General features: G+C 44.3%; 1 protein-coding gene across 5 annotated transcripts in view; it reads left to right on the top strand.

Moving 5' to 3' along the window:
- HSF2BP (heat shock transcription factor 2 binding protein) overlaps positions 1 to 25226 on the top strand; it is a 145109-nt gene that overhangs the window by 40881 nt on the left and 79002 nt on the right. For 2 of the 5 annotated variants that reach the window (XR_012160721.1, XR_012160725.1), the window contains 2 exons: positions 2417 to 3020; positions 3610 to 3652. The exons of 1 other annotated variant lie outside the window; for it this stretch is intronic. Coding sequence is in view for 2 of the 4 variants with exons in the window: in XM_073359311.1 (XP_073215412.1) it covers positions 2417 to 2634 (218 nt within the window). In the remaining 2 variants the exon portion in view is untranslated. Of the gene's footprint in view, positions 1 to 2416; positions 3445 to 3609; positions 3653 to 16023; positions 16709 to 25226 lie in introns of those variants that run through there. 2 more of the 5 variants (XM_073359320.1, XM_073359311.1) reach the window with 2 other exon arrangements.

Genomic DNA, 25226 nt, shown 5'->3' on the forward strand with positions numbered 1-25226 from the left:
CTAAACACATCCCTGGTGTGAGGCCAGCTCTCATTGATGAGATCCATCATGGTCTAGTGCAGGGGTTCTCAAACTGGGGGTCAGTACCCCTCGGGGGTTGTGAGGTTATTACATGGGGGTGGGTTGTGAGCTGTCAGCCTCCACCCCAAACCCCACTTTGCATCCAGCATTTATAATGGTGTTAAATATATTTAAAAGTGTTTAATTTATAAGGGGAGGGTCACACTCAGAGGTCTGCTATATGAAAGGGGTCACCAGTACAAAAGTTTGAGAACTACTGGTCTAGTGAATGGGGCATTGGATTGAAAGTCAGGAGACATAGGTTGTATTCCCAGCTCTGCCACTTGTGTGGCCCCATGTAAGTAAATTTTCCTCTCTGTGATGGTTTCTCTTCGCACGTGTCTTTTAAGCTCTTCAGCACTGGGTTTGTCTGTGTTTGTACAGTGCCTAGTGCAGCGAGGCTATTGTAGTACAAATAATAATAATAGAAATTAATGGGAGTTGCACCTGCTGATGCAAGGATTGAATTTGACACTTGGAGTTGTTTGATCTATAGTATTTCAATAAACTTAGGGATTTCCTATATGCCACAGGGCTCTCACATATATTTTTATATGAAAATTATGTACTCAGGCTCATCATCAAATAACTTTTTCTTCAAAGGATCACAGTTCATTAAACCTCACAACACCACTGTAAAATATCATACCCATTTTATAGATTTATACATAGCTGGGGGAGATGAATTGCTAAGTGGAAGAATTTGATTATATGGTTTTTTGCCCTGCAGTACATAGAAACCTTATACACATTGCTCCACATTTCCTTCTTTGTCAAGCTAATATTTCGGGCATTATTCTAACAAAACTGAGGTGACTGAAGCTCCCAAATGTCCCATTCAAAAGACGTTGATAGAATAAATTAATCTTGCTTGGAGCTAGATATCTGATCTGATTTTATTTTTTAATTAAAGCTCCTATGGTCACATAAGCAGACAAAGTATGATATACAATTGATAGTATTTAATTTGCAATTGTTGATGAAAAAGAGGTTGAAAGGCTGTTCTGCATTCTAAAGGTATCACTCATCTGTGTCTGGAGTGAGAGAAAAAGACAGGCTTATATAATACCTTCACTCTCTGAAGTTCTTAAATTCTGAGAAAGGACAAGGATTCCCAGGCAGTGTGCACCGGCCAGTTCAGATGCCTGAGTGCTGAGAAGGCCTGCTTCCAGTTGACAGAGATGGCTGAGTAGTTTGCGCAACTGGACCCACAGTACTGAACAAAGGATGAGCCCAGGATCTACCCTCACTCCCATTATCTTCTTTAGCAGGAGGTCCAGGCAGTTTTTGCTGCGCTCAGGGCTTTCTTCACCTTTTCAAATTGCCTTAGCAGTTTTGTTTTTTCATTTCTCTCTTTTCCCTTCTTGTTCCTTCCTTCCACTGCTTGCAGGGCCCAGCCTCCCAGGCCAGGACCCATGATTTCAGAGACATCAGGCACCCCAGCCCTGCCTGCTTCCATTTTCCACACACTTCTTAGAAAGTGGCTGGAGCACTAGTTTATATATTCTCAGGGTTACTCTGCTTGTGTTTCAGTAAAGGAGGGGACTCCTGCAAAGAGCAGACTGGGTAAAGGTGGTATCGCCCCTGTGATGCCTGGACTTTCCATAGCTCCTCAAGCTTTCTCTCAAGGCCTTCAAAGTTCCCACTCAAGGAGCCCTCAGAGTCATCCTCTGACTTCTACCACTGCCATTACAGGCCCTTCTGATACTCTTCACCCTCTCTACCCTGCAAGTGCCTATGACCTGAAATTTCAAAGCGTTTATGGATTTATATCCCAGGAGCCTTTCTCTGGGTTTCCCTTCCTGTGGCATGCCTAATTACACTCCTTACCAGCCCTCCCTGAACTTGTCAGTCGAGAGCCAATCCCCTTTGGAGGAAATCTAAACAAGAATATTCCTTCCAAGAAAGAGAAGTAAGCAAAAAATATTCAGTTTAATTCAAAGAAGGCTCATTATTTTCCTCCCGCCACTATTTTTTCATTTGAAGGAAGGAGAGATTTCTTCTTTCCTATCTGACTCTAGTCCCTGGTCTACATTAGGACGTTAGGTCGAATTTAGCAGCGTTAAATCGATGTAAACCTGCACCTGTCCACACAATGAAGCCCTTTATTTCGACTTAAAGGGCTCTTAAAATCGATTTCCTTACTCCACCCCTGACAAGTGGATTAGCGCTTAAATCGACGTTGCCGGCTCGAATTTGGGGTACTGTGGACACAATTCGATGGTATTGGCCTCCGGGAGCTATCCCAGAGTGCTCCATTCTGACCGCTCTGGACAGCACTCTCAACTCAGATGCACTGGCCAGGTAGACAGGAAAATAACCGCGAACTTTTGAATCTCATTTCCTGTTTGGCCAGCGTGGCAAGCTGCAGGTGACCATGCAGAGCTCATCAGCACAGGTGACCATGATGGAGTCCCAGAATCGCAAAAGAGCTCCAGCATGGACCGAACGGGAGGTACGGGATCTGATCGCTGTTTGGGGAGAGGAATCCGTGCTATCAGAACTCCGTTCCAGTTTTCGAAATGCCAAAACCTTTGTGAAAATCTCCCAGGGCATGAAGGACAGAGGCCATAACAGGGACCCGAAGCAGTGCCGCGTGAAACTGAAGGAGCTGAGGCAAGCCTACCAGAAAACCAGAGAGGCGAACAGCCGCTCTGGGTCAGAGCCCCAAACATGCCGCTTCTATGATGAGCTGCATGCCATTTTAGGGGGTTCAGCCACCACTACCCCAGCCGTGTTGTTTGACTCCTTCAATGGAGATGGAGGCAATACGGAAGCAGGTTTTGGGGACGAAGAAGATGATGAGGAGGAGGAGGTTGTAGATAGCTCACAGCAAGCAAGCGGAGAAACCGGTTTTCCCAACAGCCAGGAACTGTTTCTCACCCTAGACCTGGAGCCAGTACCCCCCGAACCCACCCAAGGCTGCCTCCTGGACCCAGCAGGCGGAGAAGGGACCTCTGGTGAGTGTACCTTTTAAAATACTATACATGGTTTAAAAGCAAGCATGTGAAAGGATTCCTTTGCCCTGGCATTTGCGGTTCTCCTAGATGTAGTCCTAAAGCCTTTGCAAAAGGTTTCTGGGGAGGGCAGCCTTATTGCGTCCTTCATGGTAGGACACTTTACCACTCCAGGCCAGTAACACGTACTCGGGAATCATTGTAGAACAAAGCATTGCAGTGTATGTTTGCTGGCATTCAACCAAAATCCGTTCTTTATCTCTCTGTGTTATCCTCAGGAGAGTGAGATATAATTCATGGTCACCTGGTTGAAATAGAGTGCTTTTCTTCAGGGGACACTCAGAGGAGCCCATTCCTGCTGGGCTGTTTGCCTGTGGCTAAACAGAAATGTTCCCCGCTGTTAGCCACAGGGAGGGGGGAAGGTTGAGAGGGTAGTCACGCGGTGGGAGGAGGCAAAATACGACCTTGTAACGAAAGCACATGTGCTATGTATGTAATGTTAACAGCAAGGTTTACCCTGAAAGAGTGTAGCCACTGTTTTATAAAATGTGTCTTTTTAAATACCGCTGTCCCTTTTTTTTTTCTCCACCAGCTGCATGTGTTTCAATGATCACAGGATCTTCTCCTTCCCGGAGGCTAGTGAAGCTTAGAAAGAAAAAAAAACACACTTGCGATGAAATGTTCTCCGAGCTCATGCTGTCCTCCCACACTGACAGAGCACAGACGAATGCGTGGAGGCAAATAATGTCAGAGTGCAGGAAAGCACAAAATGACCGGGAGGAGAGGTGGCGGGCTGAAGAGAGTAAGTGGCGGGCTGAAGACAGGGCTGAAGCTCAAATGTGGCGGCAGCGTGATGAGAGGAGGCAGGATTCAATGCTGAGGCTGCTGCAGGACCAAACCAGTATGCTCCAGTGTATGGTTGAGCTGCAGCAAAGGCAGCTGGAGCACAGACTGCCACTGCTGCCCCTCTGTAACCAACCGCCCTCCTCCCCAAGTTCCATAGCCTCCACACCCAGACGCCCAAGAACGCGGTGGGGGGGCCTCCGGCCAACCAGCCACTCCACCACAGAGGATTGCCCAAAAAAAAGAAGGCTGTCATTCAATAAATTTTAAAGTTGTAAACTTTTAAAGTGCTGTGCTTAAAGTGCTGTGTGGCATTTTCCTTCCCTCCTCCACCACCCCTCCTGGGCTACCTTGGTAGTCATCCCCCTATTTGTGTGATGAATGAATAAAGAATGCATGAATGTGAAGCAACAATGACTTTATTGCCTCTGCAAGCAGTGATTGAAGGGAGGAGGGGCGGGTGGTTAGCTTACAGGGAAGTAGAGTGAATCAAGGGGCGGGGGGTTTCATCAAGGAGAAACAAACAGAACTTTCACACCGTAGCCTGGCCAGTCATGAAACTGGTTTTCAAAGCTTCTCTGATGCATACCGCGCCCTCCTGTGCTCTTCTAACCGCCCTGGTGTCTGGCTGCGCGTAACCAGCAGCCAGGCGATTTGCCTCAACCTCCCACCCCGCCATAAACGTCTCCCCCTTACTCTCACAGATATTGTGGAGCACACAGCAAGCAGTAATAACAGTGGGAATATTGGTTTCGCTGAGGTCTAAGCGAGTCAGTAAACTGCGCCAGCGCGCCTTTAAACGTCCAAATGCACATTCTACCACCATTCTGCACTTGCTCAGCCTGTAGTTGAACAGCTCCTGACTACTGTCCAGGCTGCCTGTGTACGGCTTCATGAGCCATGGCATTAAGGGGTAGGCTGGGTCCCCAAGGATACATATAGGCATTTCAACATCCCCAACAGTTATTTTCTGGTCTGGGAATAAAGTCCCTTCCTGCTGTTTTTGAAACAGACCAGAGTTCCTGAAGATGCGAGCATCATGCACCTTTCCCGGCCATCCCACGTTGATGTTGGTGAAACGTCCCTTGTGATCCACCAGAGCTTGCAGCACTATCGAAAAGTACCCCTTGCGGTTTATGTACTCGGCGGCTTGGTGCTCCGGTGCCAAGATAGGGATATGGGTTCCGTCTATAGCCCCACCACAGTTAGGGAATCCCATTGCAGCAAAGCCATTCACTATGACCTGCACATTTCCCAGGGTCACTACCCTTGATATCAGCACATCTTTGATTGCGTGGGCTACTTGCATCACAGTAGCCCCCACAGTAGATTTGCCCACTCCAAATTGATTCCCAACTGACCGGTAGCTGTCTGGTGTTGCAAGCTTCCACAGGGCTATCGCCACTCGCTTCTCAACTGTGAGGGCTGCTCTCATCTTGGTATTCATGCGCCTCAGGGCAGGGGAAAGCAAGTCACAAAGTTCCATGAAAGTGCCCTTACGCATGCGAAAGTTTCGCAGCCACTGGGAATCGTCCCAGACCTGCAACACTATGCAGTCCCACCAGTCTGTGCTTGTTTCCCGAGCCCAGAATCGGCATTCCATAGCATGAACCTGCCCCATTAGCACCATGATGCATGCATTGGCAGGGCCCATGCTTTCAGAGAAATCTGTGTCCATGTCCTGATCACTCACGTGACCGCGCTGACGTCGCCTCCTCGCCCGGTATCGCTTTGCCAGGTTCTGGTACTGCATATACTGCTGGATAATGCATGTGGTGTTTAATGTGCTCCTAATTGCCAAAGTGAGCTGAGCGGCCTCCATGCTTGCCTTGGTATGGCGTCCGCACAGAAAAAAGGCGCGGAACGATTGTCTGCCGTTGCTCTGACAGAGGGAGGGGCGACTGACGACACGGCTTACAGGGTTGGCTTCAGGGAGCTAAAATCAACAAAGTGGGTGTCTTTACATCAAGGAGTATTTCAGGCAGGAGTTCACGGAGGGTTCCAATAAGAAATGGTGCACCTAAGTTATTGTTCTTATTGGAACAAGAAGGTTAGCCTGGCCTCTGATTGATACATGGCTAGATTTACCTCGCTGCACCTTCTCTGTAAGTGACTGCAGTGTGATCTAGAAGAATGAGTCCCCTAGACAGGGGAGGGGGGGAAGCAAATGAGTACAAAACAAATCTGGTCTATTTCTTGTTTTGATCCACTCCCTCTATCTTTTACATCTTTGGCTGGCAGCAGACGGTGCAGAAGGACTGCATGCCATCCACATCTCATGGCTGCTTGGCAGAAGATGGTACAGTACGACTGCTAGCCATCCTCATCTCTTGCCTGCCTGGCAGAAGATGGTACAGTACGACTGCTAGCAGTCCGTATCGCCTGCCCGCTCACCATAAGACGGTTCAATAGGACTGACTGCAGGACTAAAGAGAATGACCTGGTCAAGTCATTCCAAATTTAGTCCCTGCGCCCATGTCTGCCCAGGCGCTCCCAGCCGACGTGGCCAGGAGCACTTCGGACACGACGAGGACGACTACCAATCGTATTGCACCGTCTGCTGCCAGAAGGCAATGGGTTGCTGCTACTGTGCAGCAAAGCCGTACCGCGTCTGCCAGCACCCAGGAGACATAGGGTGACGGTTACCTGAGCGGGCTCCATGCTTGCCGTGGTATGGCGTCTGCACAGGTAACTCAGGAAAAAAGGCGCGAAATGATTGTCTGCCCTTGCTTTCACGGAGGGAGGGAGGGAATGGGGGCCTGACGATACGTACCCAGAACCACCCGCGACAATGTTTTAGCCCCATCAGAGTGCTCCATTGTGACTGCTCTGGACAGCACTCTCAGATGCCCGATTGTTTGCCATTGCTCTGACGCTGGGAGGGGCGCTTACAGGGTTGGCTTCAGGGAGCTAAAATCAACAAAGGGGGTGGCTTTACATCAAGGAGTATTTCAGGCAGGACTTCACGGAGGGTTCCAATAAGAAATGGTGCACCTAAGTTATTGTCGTTATTGGAACAAGGAGGTTAGCCTGGCCTCTGATTGATACATGGCTAGATTTACCTCGCTGCACCTTCTCTGTAAGTGACTGCAGTGTGATCTAGAAGAATGAGTCCCCTAGACAGGGGAGGGGGGGAAGCAAATGAGTACAAAACAAATCTGGTCTATTTCTTGTTTTGATCCACTCCCTCTATCTTTTACATCTTTGGCTGGCAGCAGATGGTGCAGAAGGACTGCATGCCATCCACATCTCATGGCTGCTCAGCAGAAGATGGTACAGTACGACTGCTAGCAGTCCGTATCGCCTGCCCACTCACCATAAGACGGTTCAATAGGACTGACTGCAGGACTAAAGAGAATGACCTGGTCAAGTCACTCCAAATTTAGTCCCTGCGCCCATGTCTGCCCAGGCGCTCCTGATCGACCTCACAGAGGCGACCAGGAGCACCTCGGACATGACGATGAAGGCTACCAGTCGTACTGTACCGTCTGCTGCCACAAGGCAAGGGGTTGCTGCTACTGTGTAGCAATGCCGTACCGCGTCTGCCAGCACCCAGGAGACATAGGGTGACGGTTACCTGAGCGGGCTCCATGCTTGCAGTGGTATGGCGTCTGCACAGGTAACTCAGGAAAAAAGGCGCGAAATGATTGTCTGCCCTTGCTTTCACGGAGGGAGGGAGGGAGGGAACGGGGGCCTGACGATATGTACCCAGAACCACCTGCGACAATGTTTTAGCCCCATCAGGCATTGGGATCTCAACCCAGAATTCCAATGGGCAGCGGAGACTGTGGGATAGCTACCCACAGTGCAACGCTCCGGAAGTCGACTCTAGCCTCGGTACTGTGGAAGCGCTCTGCCGAGTTAATGCACTTAGAGCATTTTCTGTGGGGACACACACACTCGAATATATAAAACCGATTTCTAAAAAACCGACTTCTATAAATTCGACCTTATTCCGTAGTGTAGACATACCCTAGGAGACTTTTTCAAGATAGCAAAGCTGATGAACTGATTCCTGTTGTCATTAAATCCTTGGATATTAAGAAGAGATCCCAAATAGATGAAAAATCTTTAGGAAGAGCTGGGTTTCCCTATCCCAATGTCTAGAAAATGTTGATGATGCCAAATGGCCTCTCTCACAGCAGAAATAGATTGTAGTAGCTGTGTCTGTAATAGACTGTATAAATTACAAGAGAATAAAAGCTAACATTTGACACACCTGCTGAAGTTAATGCTTCTCCTTCTTAGCTTGTTTTTGTACAAAAGTAATCCCTGTGGAATGGTGCAGTCCTAAAGGATCCAGTGGATAAGCAGTATTGATTATAATCTGAAAAATGAACAAATCCTTAACTATAGCTTTGAAAGCTTCTGTGGTCACATGGGCATCACTCACAAATCTCTAGGGGGTAGAAAGGCCAGCCCCAAGCCTAAATGAATTAATGAAGTAGCTCAAGTTTCTTTGTTTGTGGTGCAATTTGAGGTGAAGGTAGGGTCTCTTCTCATGTTCTCCCATCTCAAGAAGCGCAATTTGTCTACAATCACAGGACGCTGACACCTTCTTGAGGACCTGTGTGATATGAGCGCTTTTCAAAGGCCAGTGTCTCTGTGGTTGGTCCTGGCTAATGCTATTATATTATCTGCAGATATAAAGAAGCTCCATCTTTCTCAGCAACATAAATTTTCTTTCTGATACAAAGCCTTTTGAGACTTCTGATTTCTTAGTGCTTCATTCCTCCAAATACAATATGTCTCATCTTCTCTCTTACAAAGTGCTAGACCAAGAACACCTTTCTCTGTTAATCACCAAGCATCAAGGAGAAGCAGTTGGCCTAAGTGTTACTGATTGGGAGTGGGCTCAGATTTGCCACTTCTCCTGGGCTAAATCAATTACAAGAAAAAGGAGCATATAGGGAATTCATTGGGCTATTCTCTGTGTGACAGGGCACGACTCACCATTGCGGTGCCTCCTGTTGGCTGTCCTGGCAATTAGCTCGTGGTTGCCAGTGCGCCCTCCTCAGGAGGTGTCTCTCCCGTTGTCACTCCTGTTTCCTTGCCCAGGACCCAGGTCCTCTTCTGGACACAGCCCTCTGGCTGTGCCTCACTTGGTTCTTTCCCTCCTTCTGGGGGACCAACAATCCTCAGTCTAACCACTTGCCTCAGTGGCAATCTGCAGTCCAGGTTCTAGCCACTCATCTCAGTGGCAGACTGCAGTCAGTGCATGGGCCACTTCCCTCAGTGGCCAGTGGGGGCAAAGGAGAGGGGAGTCCAGGCCCACCCCCTACTCCAGGCTCCAACCCAGGGACCCTATAGCCAACAGCCAGGTACTACCCCTCCTCCAACTCTGCCGTCTCCTTCCCTGGGCTACTTCCTCACAGCCCCAGCACCTCCTCTGCCCTTGTATCAGGGCCTCAGTTTGGCAGCTGTCAGCCTGGAGCTTTCTCATACTCTACTGACCCTGCCCAGCACTGGTCTGTCTATAGTCCTCCTCCTCCTCCCTTGCCCTTCAGGGAGTGATTGCCTCCTCCTCTGCTCAGCAGCCCCTTCTTATATGGGCCAGCCTGGCCGTGACTGGCTCCTCCAATAAACCTTCCCCTAATTGGCTGGCACTAAAGCCTTTTTCTTATTGGCTGCCTCCTGCACAGCCTCCCCAGGTTTGCTTTAAAACCCTTTACATACCAGAGAGGGGCAACTTCTCCATCACACTCTGGTATTCCCCTTCATTATTATCTCTTACTTTATGGCAACTTTTCTTTTTTTTTTTTTTGATCACTGCCAAAAGATTGGTGCTGTTGAATTTGAACTCAGAGGTGTTACAGAAATTGGAGGGATTATCACTGTGCCATATTCCCCTCAGTTCTAGGGAAATTACTCAGGTATTTCATAAAACAAAGGAGGGCAGGAAGCTCGAGTGTTCTTAGATCGCTCGTCTCTCAGTTTTTCTCCTGAAACTGTCATAGTTCTATTTGAAAACTCTTATTGTTGATCCAAGAAGTTTCAGCAAATGACTATCTCTACTCTGTAGTTCTCAGTGAAACATACCTTCACTTTCCTAATACTCCCTGCCACCTTCAATATTTGCTTTTCATGACTGATCCTAAACATTTCCAGTATATAGTTTTTCTGTTTGGATTGTCTGTGTGTCTCAGAATTTTTTGAAGATCCAGGTCCTTCTCATGGTAGCACCTCTTTTAGAAGTCATCTTGGCTTTCTATTAGCCCAATGTCTTATTAATCAAATCCTCTAATTCTTAGATTCTCTAATTCTCACACTAGCCAACTCTCAAACAGTTCAAATTCTTCAGACTTTGAAATCGGTTTTCAGAAGAGTGCCCTTAACCACTTCAGGACCATATTCATCTCAGCACTCATTTAATGCCTGAGTCTTCATCTTCTTGCCTAAAAACAAATTCCTCCAAATCAAGTCTCTCATGAATAGCACAGAAAATTTATGTTTGTCTTTATTTATAAGAAATCTTAAAGGTTCTAAACTTAATCTGATAAATATATTTTAGTGTTTCAGTGGACCATCAGTATAAGAAATAATTAGCTATTTGTGCAGCTAAGAGGTACATGCACAGTGCATCACTTTGCCGTGTGAAAGACCTCTGGACCCTCACTTCCATGTCCAGTGAGTAATCAGGCATGTTGTGGAGGAGATGGGCCAAATTCTCAGCTCTGATGTGAATCTAGAGTAGCACTGTTGGCTTTAATGGATTTACACATGTGGAAACTAGTTTTGGCCCTAACAGATGGGATTGCTGACTGGCTGATCTCCTCAGATAGCAATGAGAACAGTCCCCTGACAAAAGGGAAGATTGAACTGACACCAGTTATACAGGAACTGGTGTGAAAAAAAGAGAATATAAAAGGGTATGGTATGCAGAAAAAGCAGACTTTCAATATTAGGACTTGCTGCAGCAGAGCTCATTCTTTGTAAATGCTTTCTTTGTTAGCATTTTCCCCACCGCAGATACTTTGTTTATTATGTCACCTCTTATCTCTTTGGCCCTATCAACAGTAGGGAAATTTTTCAAAATCTCTCTGCTATTGCTGACACTGGTTCAGGTCTACAGGCATTAGCCCACCTGTACAAAAGCTCCTTATATTGCTATCAGCTTGCCTCACCATCAGTTAGACCTAGTGTGAGCATGGGTAGTGAGAGAGTGCTTAAAATGGGGGCAGCAGCTGGTGGCCCCTCCACACTAGATCTCCCAGGATTGCTAACTCTGGTGGTGCTGAAGTAGTGTTAGCCAAGGTGTGAAACTTTTGTAATATTGTCCTGGTGTAGGCAGAGCCTTAAACTCTATTGCAAATCATTTGCTAGCAATAAATATTGCATCCAGGTTGGCCAGGAAATGTCATAGGCACATGTACATCAGATTCACACCATGCACAGAGCCAATTGTAGATAAGCTGTTTCGCATTGATGTAATGCAATTACTTAAACCCTGCTGTAGGGAATAGTTCATCTGAGAGCACACTCCTAATGACAGATGTGACTGTAAAATCTGCCTGCTTTATCAGCTGTTTTTGTCAGTGACTGAGTGCCAGTGACGACAGACAGTACCTCGTTAGCAGTTAACAAAACGTCAGCAAAGTTAAACAGTTTCAGTACCTTGTTAAAATCGCATCAGTATGTTATAATTGTGGTAGGCTTATATTACACATGCTGTTCAAGACCAAGACAAGCAGCCACATTTTTTCACATTTTTTCACATTTTTAATGATTAGACTTGAATATGTTAGCTAAGAAATGTATGCGCCAGTTGTTGGGAGGATGTGATGCAGTGATATGATTACAGCTAAGGCTTTTTTTGGCTTTGTGTAAATAAAATCACTCAACTAGTATAGAAATGACTACATCTGGAAGGTTTCAGAGTAACAGCCGTGTTAGTCTGTATTCGCAAAAAGAAAAGGAGTACTTGTGGCACCTTAGAGACTAACCAATTTATTTGAGCATAAGCTTTCGTGAGCTACAGCTCACTTCATCGGATGCATACTGTGGAAAGTGTAGAAAATCTTTTTATATATTTTTTCATGCTTTGTGTGTATATGAAAAGATCTTCTACACTTTCCACAGTATGCATCCGATGAAGTGAGCTGTAGCTCACGAAAGCTTATGCTCAGATAAATTGGTTAGACTCTAAGGTGCCACAAGTACTCCTTTAAATCTGGAAGCTATTGTAATAAAGATAATGCTGAGTAATGAAGATTCCTGCCATACTTACTTTTCCTTTTGTCTGTTCGCTGCTAACATTTATTTTCTTTTAAAAGAGAAATCCTTAATGAAACTGGGGAGATCAAAAAAGGGCTGTTTGAGTATGATTTAAAATCCAAGTAGAAAATTACAAAAATATAATTGTCCCTAACAAACAGATTTCCAAAACCATACACAGTCATGATAAGGTGTATGTGTTTTAACATGTATCCATTTGTGTAATTCTAAGTATCTTGGAATACATGTAGAACAATAGAAATCAGAGAGGAGTTCATCTTATCCATACCTCTTGTGATGCAGCATTATATTTACCAAGTGCCTAATATAGTCTTCATTCAAGTGATTCAACCAATAGGGAGTCTGACTGCCATTGGAGACTCTTCCCAGAATCCAGTAGATTTCACTGGAAAATTTTCCTATTGTGCAGCTAAATATAATTTCCCTTACCTTTGTTGCATAGTGTTATACCCCCTTAGGCAATTCCTCTCTTCCTTAGTATTTACACACTTCTAATGTTTGCAGATAATACTAATGTAAATACATATAGTATTGCTAACATAGCACCTTTTATCAAGGATTTAAAAGCAACTTATATATACTAAGCCTCACAACTCTTCTGTGAGGTACTAAAAGTAGTAGACTTGTTTTATAGATGAAACACAAGAGGGGTGTGACTAACTATATCCAGTTCATTTCAGTAAGCTTCTTTTCCTCCTCACTGGACCATATTTTGCTATCCTTACTCTCAGTGCACAGGACCTTTCTCCATGACAGCCCCAATGCAATTAATAAGAAAAGGAGTACTTGTGGCACCTTAGAGACTAACAAATTTATTTAAGCATAAGCTTTCGTGGGCTACAGCTCATTTCATCGGATGCATGCAGTGGAAAATACAGTGGGGAGATTTTATATACACAGAGAGCATGAAACAGTGGGTGTTACCGTACACACTGTAGCACGAGTGATCGGGTAAGGTGAGCTATTACCAGCAGGAGAGAAAAAAAACCTTTTGTAGTGATAATCAAGGTAGGCCATTTCCAGCAGTTGACAAGAACGTGTGATGAACAGTGGTGTGCCGAGTCTTCATTTATTCACTTGAATTTAAGGTTTTGCGTGCCAGTAATACATTTTAACATTTTTTAGAAGGTCTCTTTCTATAAGTCTATACATCATATAACTAAACTATTGTCGTATGTAAAGTAAACAAGGTTTTCAAAATGTTTAAGAAGCTTCATTTAAAATTAAATTAAAATGCTGATCTTACGCCACCAGCCAGCTCAGCCCGTTGCCGGCCTGGGGTTCCGTTCACTTAGGCCAGCAGCAGGCTGAGCGGGGCCGGTGGCCAGGACCCCAGCTGGCAAGGGGCTGGCAACCAGAACCCCAGACCGGCAGTGGGCTGAGCAGGGCCGGCGGCCGGGACCCCAGACCAGCAGTGGGCTGAGCGCCTCAGCCCGCTGCCACTCGGCCTGCTGCCGGTCTGGGATCCCGGCCCTGCCCACATAGAGTGGGTACCTACCTTCTCCCTGGTTCTAGCCCATTCTCTTCCTCTCTCTCTGCACTGAGCTGAGGGTGGGAGTGCACTGAGCACAGGGCTGGGGGTGAAGGAGCAGGCTGGGGGTTGGAGTGTAGGGTCTGGCCAGGAGCGAGAATGAGGGAGGGGGCTCAGGGTTGTGGCAGGAGGTTTGGGTGTGGAGTGCTTACCTGGGCAGCTCCCATTTGGTGCGAGGGGTGCAGGTGGGAATGTGGGCAGGAGGGTGCAGGGGCTCCTGTTTGGTGCTCAGGGTGGGGGTGGGAATGTGGGGGGTGCAAAAGTCAGGGCATGGCGGGGCTGGGTATGTGGAGGAAGGGCTGGAGTCGGGGCTGGGGTTGTGGGGGGGTGCAGGGGTCAGTGCAGGAGGCTGGGGTGTGTGGGAGGTGCAGGGGTCCAGGCAGAGGGCTGGGAGTTTGTGTGGGGGGGTGCAGGGGTCCAGGCAGAAGGCTGGGAGTGTGTGGGGGGGTGCAGGGGTCAGGACAGAGGGCTGGGGGCATGGACTAGGGTCGTGGGGGTGCTCCCAGTCCCCTGCCCAGAGCAGCTCACGGCAGGGAGCTGGAGGGGGATATGCCCTGATTCCATCCCCCGTCATCACAGCCCCATCCCCACCTCTTCTCCGCCTCCTCCCCAGAGCAGCAAGTGCACTGCGGCTCGGCTTCTCCCCCTCCCTCGTAAGGGCCATCAGCTGATCAGTGGCAGGGAGGGAGAGGAGGAGGGGCAGGAACCCAGCACCCTGGGGGAAGAGGCGGGGGAGCGGGGACCTTGCCTGCCTTGCAGCAGTAGCCGGCAGGACCAAGCTTCTTCACCCTGCCCCGCGGGTGGTGGGGAGAAGACTGGGCCGGGGCGGGCAGGATTTTTAATGGCATGCTGCTGCCTGCCGGAGTCCTGGCCACCGGCCCCCCTCAGCCCGCTGCCGGCCTGGGTTCAGCAGCAGGCTGAGCGGAGCCAGCGCCTGGAACCTGGCAGGCAGCAGCGTGCCATTAAAAATCGGCTTGCGTACCGTCTTTGGCATGCGTGCCATAGGTTGCCGACCCCTGAACTAACATATTGGTAAAATTGGAAGAAGCCACCAGTGCTTAATGCCTGCTCTGCTGAACTGTTTCATACAATTCCCCATCTGGACAAATCTTTTGTCATTTCTTGACTATATTTCTCACCTTTCTAGGCCCTGTTCTGTTTCCTTATCCTGTTGGGTGTTTTCAACACCTCCCAATTTAATGTATGTGAATTTAATTAGCATTCTGCTTACCGTGATTTCAGATCATTAATAATTGTGTTAAGTAAGCTGACTAATAAGAGAACCTTGCTTTAGCCCACTTGACACCTCCTTCCAGCTCAGGGCATTGTGATTTATCACCGCACTTGATTTGTGGTCCTACTGCAAGACTTCAGTCCCCATGGCAATGCTGGTATGCAAACTAATTTCAGTTAATTTTTTCAACATTTTCGTACAACACTCTGTCAAAGGCTTTACTGAAATCTAGGTATGACAGTGACAGACACCGTAGAAGTGCACAGCATATGATACAAATAAATAGATATTTTAGCTACCAAATACGTTAGAAATACAAGTTTGGAATATGCAAACTAGAGAATATAAACATAAAAGGAGTCGCCTACTGGATGTATCTAGCAAAGGCACAAACAGCCCCCCAACAGACTGTTGGGTATAATTAAAATAGAATCACTCCTAATATTTCAATATTAATAAGTGCATCCTGTTCCTTTAACAATGGAAATAAAAATTAATTGTACCTCTTCCTAGGCATGTTTTTCTGACATGTTCCTAAGCAGTTAAACCAGTTTGTCCCACTACCATAAAATCAAATGTACCCAATACTTCAGTTTGTGTCAACTGCATTTTTAGTATTTGGAGGACTGGCATATTATTACCAAGTGTATTTGATTAAAGTTGAGGTTTTATTGAGCTTAAATGGAATCTGAACCTTATATAGATAAAGAAAAGCCTTATAAGAATTGCAGAATGAATGTTTTAAAACAGACTAAACAGTAATGGGACATAGTTTATCCTGTTCTAAGTGAAACTGCAGCAAACTGTAAATCTTGGCTACTGACGAAGTTGTTGATAAATCCACATATCTGTGGGATTTGCTACATTTGGAGTAAAGAAGAAGGGAACAACATATTCCTGATTACCAGGTCCCTGCAACAAGTGCTTAGCACAGGAAACTGAGGAGGAGAGCAGTGGTGGTTTTAAGCCACTTATATATCTTCTCAGATTCTGGGGCCAGCCAGCCCCAAAGAGCCATTTCAGCAGCTGAGAATAGCAGAACTTTAGCCACTCTCTCTTTACCCAGGGTCCATGAGGGATGGTGATGTAGAGCTATAATGTTAGTCCTGGCATATAAGGGTGCATGTACCAAGTAGCTGGAATCTTTTCTTCCTCACTTCTAGACCCAGATACAGAAGTGTGTCTGCATGTTCTACGGCTTCTCCAGTCTGTGATTCTAGAGCCAGAAGTTTTAGCAAAGTCAGCACCTGAGATGCGTGACACCTTGCCATTTCAACGTATCATAGCACTGTCAAAGAGCCGCAACGCAGAGCTGCAAACACTGGCGCAAGAACTGCTTGAAGACCTCAAAATCCTGGAGTGTGAAGTGTAGAGACATAGTCATTGGAGTATTATGACATCAATTGTTTACTTTTTCCCCATATTTTTATGCTGCAAGGGTATGCAAAATATTATTGCAGATTAAAAATATACATATTGAGTAATTAGGAGAGATGGACTTGGATTGAATCATTTCAATCTGTCTAGTTACCTGTATCAGAATCCCTGCCTGAAGCCAGATAACCCAATCCAAATAATATTTGGAAAAAAAGCATGTGGTGTTTGTTAGGTGCCTGAACATAATCCTAGAAGAGCTCCCAGAAGAATGACAGGTTTAATTTATTTCATAGGGTTTTGTTGGTAACGTGTTTCAAAAGTGATCCAAACCATCTGACCCGTTGGTGATACATCGGGAATAAAATAATCATCTGAACTATATCTTTATTTTCAAGGATAGCCCCAACCTTTCTGGTCCCGTTCAGCCCATCTCTAATAATTAGTATGCTAAAAGTAAACTTTGATGCTTTTTATAACTCTAGTGTTTCAGAAGACATAAGAAATTTCATTTTTATTACTATTTCTTTTCTCTGTCCTTTCTAATCAACGACAATTGGAGTTGTGTGGAGTGTATTAGATTCTGCTTTAGAATTTTTCATTCAAATTCAGTGGAGGTGCTAGAGAACTGAGTTTGCAGCTGCCGTGAATAATAGCCACTGAGCTTCCCATAGGCCCTGCAGAAGGGAAAAGATTGCTGTGGTCTCAGTATACCTAGTTCCATAGCCAAAGAGGCTAAAATTAATTACTGCTCTGTCATGAGCACTGGTGTATTTATTTGAAATTCTCATTATTTATTAGGGCTAAGCTTGCTTTCCTCAATTAAAAAACCCCCAAACCAGCTATATTATATACTTTGTAATGCTGTGATTTATGTCTGTAATAACGCTGTCATTTCCAGTTTTCTTGTGTTTGTAACATAGCTTGCAATGTGACAATGTTGGAGACAGTGACAGAGAAGATATACTTTTATAGAAACAACAACTTCCTTTTACCCACTGGTGTTATGGTTCTTCACCAGTGAAGCCCATTGTCTGTGCAGAAGACTCAGAACACAATCTTCTGAAATCAATTTTAGCCAGTTTTGTTGTTGTGTCTTGCATCTGCATCATGCGGCAGCATTTTTTTGTTATTCAAATAGCACAAGACAAAAACCAATGACAAGCTTAGAAGTTCCATCCCTGTTCAGCAAAGCACTCAACATAGGCTTAACTTTGATTTGGGATTTAAGCACAGGCTAAAAGTTAAGCACACATTTAAGTGATTTGCTAAAGTGGGGCCTCAGTGCCACTGAACTCATTGATGACACATTGCCACATAATTGGTTACATGAAATCAAGTGCAAGTCCAGTCAAATACATAAAAAGAATCCGGTAGCAGCTACTTTTTAATATATATACAAAGTTGTTCTGCTTAGGGTGGAGTCGTTAGAATAAATGCATTTTGTCCCTTACTTAGCTATTATGGCTAATGGGTCGTTTTACAGCTGAGGAACTGTAAAATGCATTAGATAAAGACACAGTTGCACGAGCTGCCGTGAAAAGGGGTTTCGCACAATGCTACAAATATTCAATGCTAGAAAATTTAGTAGAAATGGATGTAAAGCTCCTCATTGCAGAAATTTGCCAATATACTAAAAAATTCAATTGATCCTAATTAGCACTGAATGAAAAAAATACAATATATAAACTTCCCAGAATACAGGCCATAAATCAAAGGGTTATCACAAAATATGAGACTGATACCACAAATGAGGTTAGATAGGGGTGGGTAAAAGAAAGAGATGCCAGGAGCACTTAGTGGGAGTCATACTATTTCTGATCCAAGAATATACAATACTCACTATGTGTAGATGTTAGAGTAAAATCTCATAAGTATTAAAATACATTTTCTTTGGATTTGTTTTCTTACCTTGACCAAACCCCATCCCATGATGAAATCAAAATGGTGATAGCCTGTAATTTCCTGGACTATCAACTCAAGAAAGTGTTTCATTTTAAAGTATAGTAAAAGGCAAAAAACAAAGTCTAATCAGATACTGTACTTATCAACTGAGGGGTGTTCTCCCATTAACGTTTTTAATCAAACCATTGGAAGCCAGTAAGCAACAGAAAAAAAAAGTGTGTGTGAGTGTGTGCACATAGGCACGCACAGCACTTCCATCCACATTGGAGGCTTTGGTAAAAACCTTACAACTTTATCTTTATCTTATGGTACCTAGTGTTACTAAAGCTGGGAGCTCACCATTTGAAGCACTGTGTCAGTTACACCTGCACTGAATTGAATGTTTTTGTAGTGAACAGTCTTCATTTAGTGCCTTGATTCATCTCCATGTGACCAGTACTGGAAATTAAGCAGTTAATCTGATAGTGAGCATCAGTACATCTCCCAGCTCCTTTTCTCCAAGATTTAACTTGCTGGGGCTATGGTCCCTCATAGTCAGACGTAATGCTATGGAGCCACCAACTTTGAGGAAATACCCGTTTAGTTTTAAAAGTTTAATTATGCTATTTTAATAAATAAGTAAAAGTATAGCTGGCTCTGTAAAACTCACTGAATCTTCTGAAACACTTGAATTATGAAAAACTCCAGAAACAGTGATAAAACAGATAACGTTTTAAGATCGCTATTACGTTTTTAAACAAGTTGTTTTTATTGAAGCGTTCAACCTGTTTATTACAGTTCTTAGTGAAGTTGTTGTTCATTACTTGGTTTTATGCAAAAGAAAAGGTATTTTGTTTGGGTTTTGTTGGTGCAAAGGAAATGATAGTTCAGTATATTGCTTTTTTCAGTTCACACAAAAAAGTTTCAAAGAGTCAAAAGGACTGAACTATTTTGAAGTCAGAGGAACCGGTTTTAAAATTTGTTTTTCATGGAAGCCTTCACTCTGTAAATATTGTGGTGCAATAAATAGCACCTTACTAGCTGTAGTGCTTATCAATAGCTTTATATCTTGTTGCTGTCTTTTTCTTCCTGTATCCCAGATTCAGTAGGCCCAGGAGTCAACCTCCTTCTCCAGATTGCTGAGACCTGGAAGCAATCTGTTACTGGTTACATTTAATAGAACCTTTTGTAGTGGGAGTAAAGTCTGATGACTTCCAAACACAGATCATCTGACACACCCTAGTTCTAGTTGTTTTCGGTTTTGATGTCCATTTCACTAGTAATAAAATAGGGCAAACAGTTTATCTTATCTAGTGTTACTAAAGATGGGAGCTCATCATTTGAAGCACTGTGTCAGCTACACCTGCACTGAATTGAATGTTTTTGTAGTGAATAGCCTTTATTTAGTGCCTTGATTCATCTCCATGTGACCAGTACTGGAAATTAAGTAGTTAGATTATTGTGCCTCCCCCACCCCCCCAAAAAATTATACATTTTAGGGAGTTTATAAATAAGGGAAAGAAGCTGGCTTTATTGAAATAAATGGATGTTACTCAAAGGACTTTGAAGTGTGTGCCATTTTTTTCTTAATTTAAAAAGAGGAACATAGATGATAATATAGTTCATATTATATAATAGCAACATCTTTTAGTGCTACTGTAATTAAAGATCTGTCAAGTTATGCATTATAAATCTCTGGTTTTATTTTCTTGTAAACCTTTCCTCTATTCTGAAACTTCAGGCTGTTGGAGATTTTAGTTGTTTAAAAGCAAAGTTAAATAAATGTTTTGGAAATGTATGTTGTGCTTTGTGTAACAGTTTGAAAAGTTGGGGTTTTTTTCTAATGGCAAATGATCACTCACTTTACCTTTTCTCCTCCAAAACATTAATTTACATAGGGCCTAAGTATGCTTTCACTAACACTCATGTAAATCCAGAACAACACCATTGAAGCCACTTCTCTTGTTGCATACTGTCAACTCCCATCAGTGTTAATCAGAGTTACCATCAAGAGGAGAACTAGTTTGGTATTTGCATTGAGGAAAGTGATGGAGTGACTCTGGATTTACACCAGTGTAAATGAAAGCAGAATTTGGTCCTTACGCTTAACATGAGCCAAAAAGTAAAAAATCTGTTATAAAAATCCCTCTATAAAATCCCTATTTACCTCACAGATCACAGTGTGCAATTAAAATTGAACTTTGCTTCCTTGAAGAGGTGTGTACCATGCACGTGGCAACTGAAGTCTTGTCAACCCTCAGACACTTCTGTGGAAAAGTCTCTATTTTTTTATTTTCCAAATTGACAGGAATAAAATCGAAGTTCACACAGAACTCTGTGGAAAAGACAGGTTCACCAAAGCATGTTTCCAGTAATTGGATTGTATAAGGCATTCTCCCACCTGATCTTTAAGGATTATATGTTTTTATTCATTCTGGCATACAACTGGGGCTGAAGAACTGGAGAGCTTCCATAGAAGCAGGGGAAGGCTGAAGTCAGAGGGAAGAGCAAGCTGCAAGCTCTGTGGACAAGAGAACTGCTGTTGATTCATGGACCCTGCTGATGAGAGTGTTCATCTTGGACTTTCACCATGTGGATGATCTCTCCACTTCATGAAATAACAGCAAAAGAGCTAACTCACAGGAGAAGAGTCTAGACAATGGGCATGTGCTACTGACTAGTTCGTAGCCAGGACTTGGGTACTTGATGTTACACAGGCAGCAGCGGGCTCTGGGACCGCTGATGCAGATAGAGAAGAGTACTGGGAAGACATGGTGTAGAGCACTAGCTAATCATTTGCCACCAGGAAGATTGGAAGGTAGGAGGATCAGCTTACCTAGATCAGCCGTTGAGAGAATGAATTCCATCTACACGGACACAAAGCCCTGTTAGCGCCTGTCTGGAGTTAGGAAATTTTGTAAAAATATCCTATGATTGCCAGTACCAATTTGGCTGCACTGGTTTTAGCAATACTGGGGGATAAAATTTTCAAAACAGCCTTATGTGACTTAGGAACCCAAGTACCATTTTCAAAAGTGAAGGTGAATGGGATTTAGGCTCTTACTCCTCAGAGGCTTTTGAAAATTTTACCCAGGAGCCCTAATCTCTATGGGCTGCTGGCATTCGACACTATGCCATAGAAGCCTGTTTAGAGCAAGTGTCGTGAACATGCTTATGGCAGATTCAGCAGCAGTGGGAAATATTTGGAAAACGCCCATAGTGTAGACAGGGCCTTAAGCCTTGTCTACATGAAAAAATTGTACTGGCATAACTTATGTCTGTATAATTATACTGATATAATTAAACTGAAGTAGGAATACACAGTACTTTCTCTACACTGCTTTAAACTACTTCATTTGTGAAGCATTATGTCCACACAATTTGGCACTATTTTGATATAAGCAGGCAGTACTCTGGGTGAGTATCCCAAGGTGCAAAGTAATGTCACTAAGCATTATGCATTACAGTTGGCTTTTGTAGTAGACTGTGGGATATGTATCAGAATTGTGGGACTCAGGGGTCAAGCTCCTGTGATCCCTCCTGCAATATTCTATGCTTCATCTTGTTTTCATTAACAAGAGCCATTTTCAAACTGCTGTCATGCAGCATGGAGGAAGCACAGTGATCCTGTTTATTAACACAAAACGGGTGAGTAACTTACTGGCAGTCATGCAGCCGGGGAAGATTTGCAGATCACATCACCAGTGTGATTCCACACAGCTACTTTTAGAGGAGGAAGTAGAAGGACCCAGGTAGGCACTCCTTGACAAATTCCTTGACCAGCTGCACTGGGTGGAGTTATGCTCCTGGGCCTGATCAGCACCGAATGGTAGGAAAGGATAGCGTTGCACACCTGGGATGACCAGCAGTGGCTGGAAAATCTGGATGCAGAAGGCCATCTTCCTGGAACTCTGTGCAGAGCTGCAGTGCTGGGCCCTACATGAGCGCTCCCCTCCTTATGAAGAGGTTTGTAGCAAAGCTCACCACCCCTCAGTACTACCATTCAGTTGTGATGAAGGTACATGAGCTGCTGCCCTGGGTCAAAAAGCTTGGCAATGCACAGAGAACAACTGATGCCTTTGAATGTTTGGGGTTCCCAAATTATACAAGGACCAGTGATGGGACCTATTTTTTGCACCCTAAACCAGGTCTCAGGGTTCAAGAGAAAAGGATATTTGTGCATGGTCTTGGAAGGTCTGATCACCATGGCAAGATCACTGTCAGTGTGGAGTGGCCTGGAAATGTCCATTAAGCCAGAATCTTTTGAAACTCACTCTTATTTAATGCAATGAAAAGTTAAATTTTTGCTCCTGGTAGTCACCATGGGCATTAACGGTGTTAAAATGCTAACTGTCATCCTGGGAGACCCAGCTTACCCTGTGCTTCCAGGGCTTAGGAAGCCTTTGAAGGTGCTGTTTAACTATAGTAAAATCTGTGGAGTGTACATCTGGAAGACTGTTAGGAAGGTGGACGTGTCTGATGACATAACTTGAGGCATCCCCGAGGTAGCTTGCTGAGTTTTGCAAAACATTTGTTAAAACCAAGGGCGAGGACCTCACTAATGCATGGCAGGCAGAGATGGAGGGACTGTCAGAGTGTTATGAACAGCTGGAGATGGTGCCTGTGCCCAACGTCTCTGCTATCCAGTCCAGTAGACCCTAGAATGCACATAGGTAACCAGACAAGCCATTCCAGGTGTGAAGCAATGCACTGTATGCACTGTATGATACCAGTGGAAGAACTAACTATAGCGGTCTAGTTATGCCAACATGGAGATAGTTACCTTTACCTATACCTTTTACCTATAGAAGTCCTGCTGAAACAGAGCTAAGTCACTTCCAAAGAGTTGTAATTATTCTGATTTAAAGTGTGAGACAAACCAAAAAGAGACAAAATGTTGGTGGAGTCAAGGCAGTTTCTGCTGGAAAAAAACCAAAAAGATACCATTACAGAAGCGAGCTGTAGCTCACGAAAGCTTATGCTCTAAAAAATTCGTTAGTCTCTAAGGTGCCACAAGTACTCCTTTTCTTTTTGCGGATACAGACCAACACGGCTGCTACTCTGAAAACTATCTGATGCAGACAAGGCTATAGAATGTAGATGTGTTGGTGCCCCAGGTCCCCAGAAGGGTTAGAATATGATTGTAACAGAATTATTAAGGCCTCTGTTGCAAGTTGCCACAAACCAAGTTCTAACTATGTTGGTATCTGCATTCCCAGCTCATTTAAAACTTGACTCTAGCGGCAGCTCCCCTGCTGATGTAAATTAACTTCAGTGGAGCCATGACATGAATCTTCCTCTAAGCTCCAGTGCAGACAGAGCTTGCAGGAAGCATCAGGGAAGTTATTCGATGAAGAAGTCCTTTAAACTGTGACCTGAATGACTGAAGCTTTTAAAGCCAAGCATTGCTCACCTATAGTACGTTAATGGTTATCAAAGCTCATACAACAAAGCTGTAAGAGAGGGAGTATTCATGCACTGATACAAATGCTAGGCTAGAGCCTGCTGTTAGAAAGTTGAGTGTAAAGTGAATGATAAAATGACATGAGTTCTCTGATCACACACAAGGAAACAGCAGAGACTCTGTGTATAACAGAACAACAACAAGAGTGAAATCAGACCTGGCCAAAATGTAAGTAAATGCTCCTTACAATTGTCCCTGCAATGGACGAAGTGTGCTTTACAGGGCAATGCCCACTGACAAGTTGTATAAGCAGCACCAGTAATAAAACAATATGAAGATTAATATAGAGAATGAGAACTCAAAGATTACTCAGGGCTTCACTGCCAGTAGATTGCACCGGTATAACTTAAGGTGTGATTTTTAAACTGGGCAAAAGAGTTGGTGAACATGCTTCCTTCAGATAGGTTTTATTTTGGTTCAGCTTTAGTTGACTAGGAACTGGTTTAAGCTAATCAGCCAATTTTAAACTGAAAAAAGTGTCCGCAGATGGGTTTGTGTCAGCTGTAAAAACAGGTTTTAAGTTAAACCTGTGACACTTTCTGGTGCAGACAATAGCTGAGTGCTGATTGGCTACAAGGTTGTGCTAAATAGACAAATGTGAGCCAGTGGAGATTGACAGAGACCAGTAAATAAGGATGAGTCCATTGGGATAACTCCTGAGTGTCATGAACCACAGAGTGAAATGCAATTCATAGTTTGATGGAAAATGTGAAACCTTAGGATAACTAGCCCTGTAAATTTTCCTCATCCTATCACAGGCACATGAACACATTGCAACACCAGCGTGGCATATTGACAACTGGCAAAGAGCCCAAGGCTGAATTTCATTTGCATATAGATGTGTAGACATTTTGAAATAGCAGTAAACCCCCTTACAGTCCTAATATTTACTTGTTCTTGTAACTGTGCACAGCATTTCAAGATCTGATTGGCCACAGCTGGCATTTGGGAAAACACATTGGACACTCCATACTATGTACACCACAAAGAATCACAAAATCTCTATCCACGTATGTTATTAATCTAATAAGAAATTACCAGTAATGATTGCTACTCATCCTGTATATACTGCTTCCATTCCTTCATTCCAGCAGTAACGTTTATTCTGGCAGAGTAATAATCATGAACACGATTATTGCTCTGCCACAGCAGAAATTTAATCTTTCTGAAATAAGAACAGCAGAGGAAAAGTGAGACGTTCCCATTCCAGTAAGGAAGCCTTCACAGGAAGTCTCTCTAGAAATTATGTCCTGTGCTGCCCTGATCAGCCGTCAAGCTATTCAACTCTAACAATGCTGACAATATGTAAGACTGCCCCGGAAACCTTAAGAGATTGCATGTCTGACACAGCCAGTGTCTCCAGTGCCCAGGCATCTAATCTAGCAGCAGACAGATCTTGGTTAAGGAAGCAGGAGGAAAGGAGGTTCCCTCTCAGCAGCCTTGATGCAGTGGCTCTGAATGGCAGGAGACCAAAAGGTGCAAGAGTAGTTATATAAGCAGCAACAGCAAGCCTGAATGCAATCAAATATGAGGCCTCATCTAGGGATCAGAAATCTTAAAGTCAGCTGGAAAGCTGAGCTGCTAAAAACAATAGATCTACTGTAACTGGTTTAGGGAGGGGGAAGCATTCAAGGTTAGACTAAG

This window comes from Lepidochelys kempii, chromosome 1 (assembly GCF_965140265.1).
Source record: "Lepidochelys kempii isolate rLepKem1 chromosome 1, rLepKem1.hap2, whole genome shotgun sequence".
Lineage (NCBI taxonomy): Eukaryota > Metazoa > Chordata > Testudines > Cheloniidae > Lepidochelys > Lepidochelys kempii.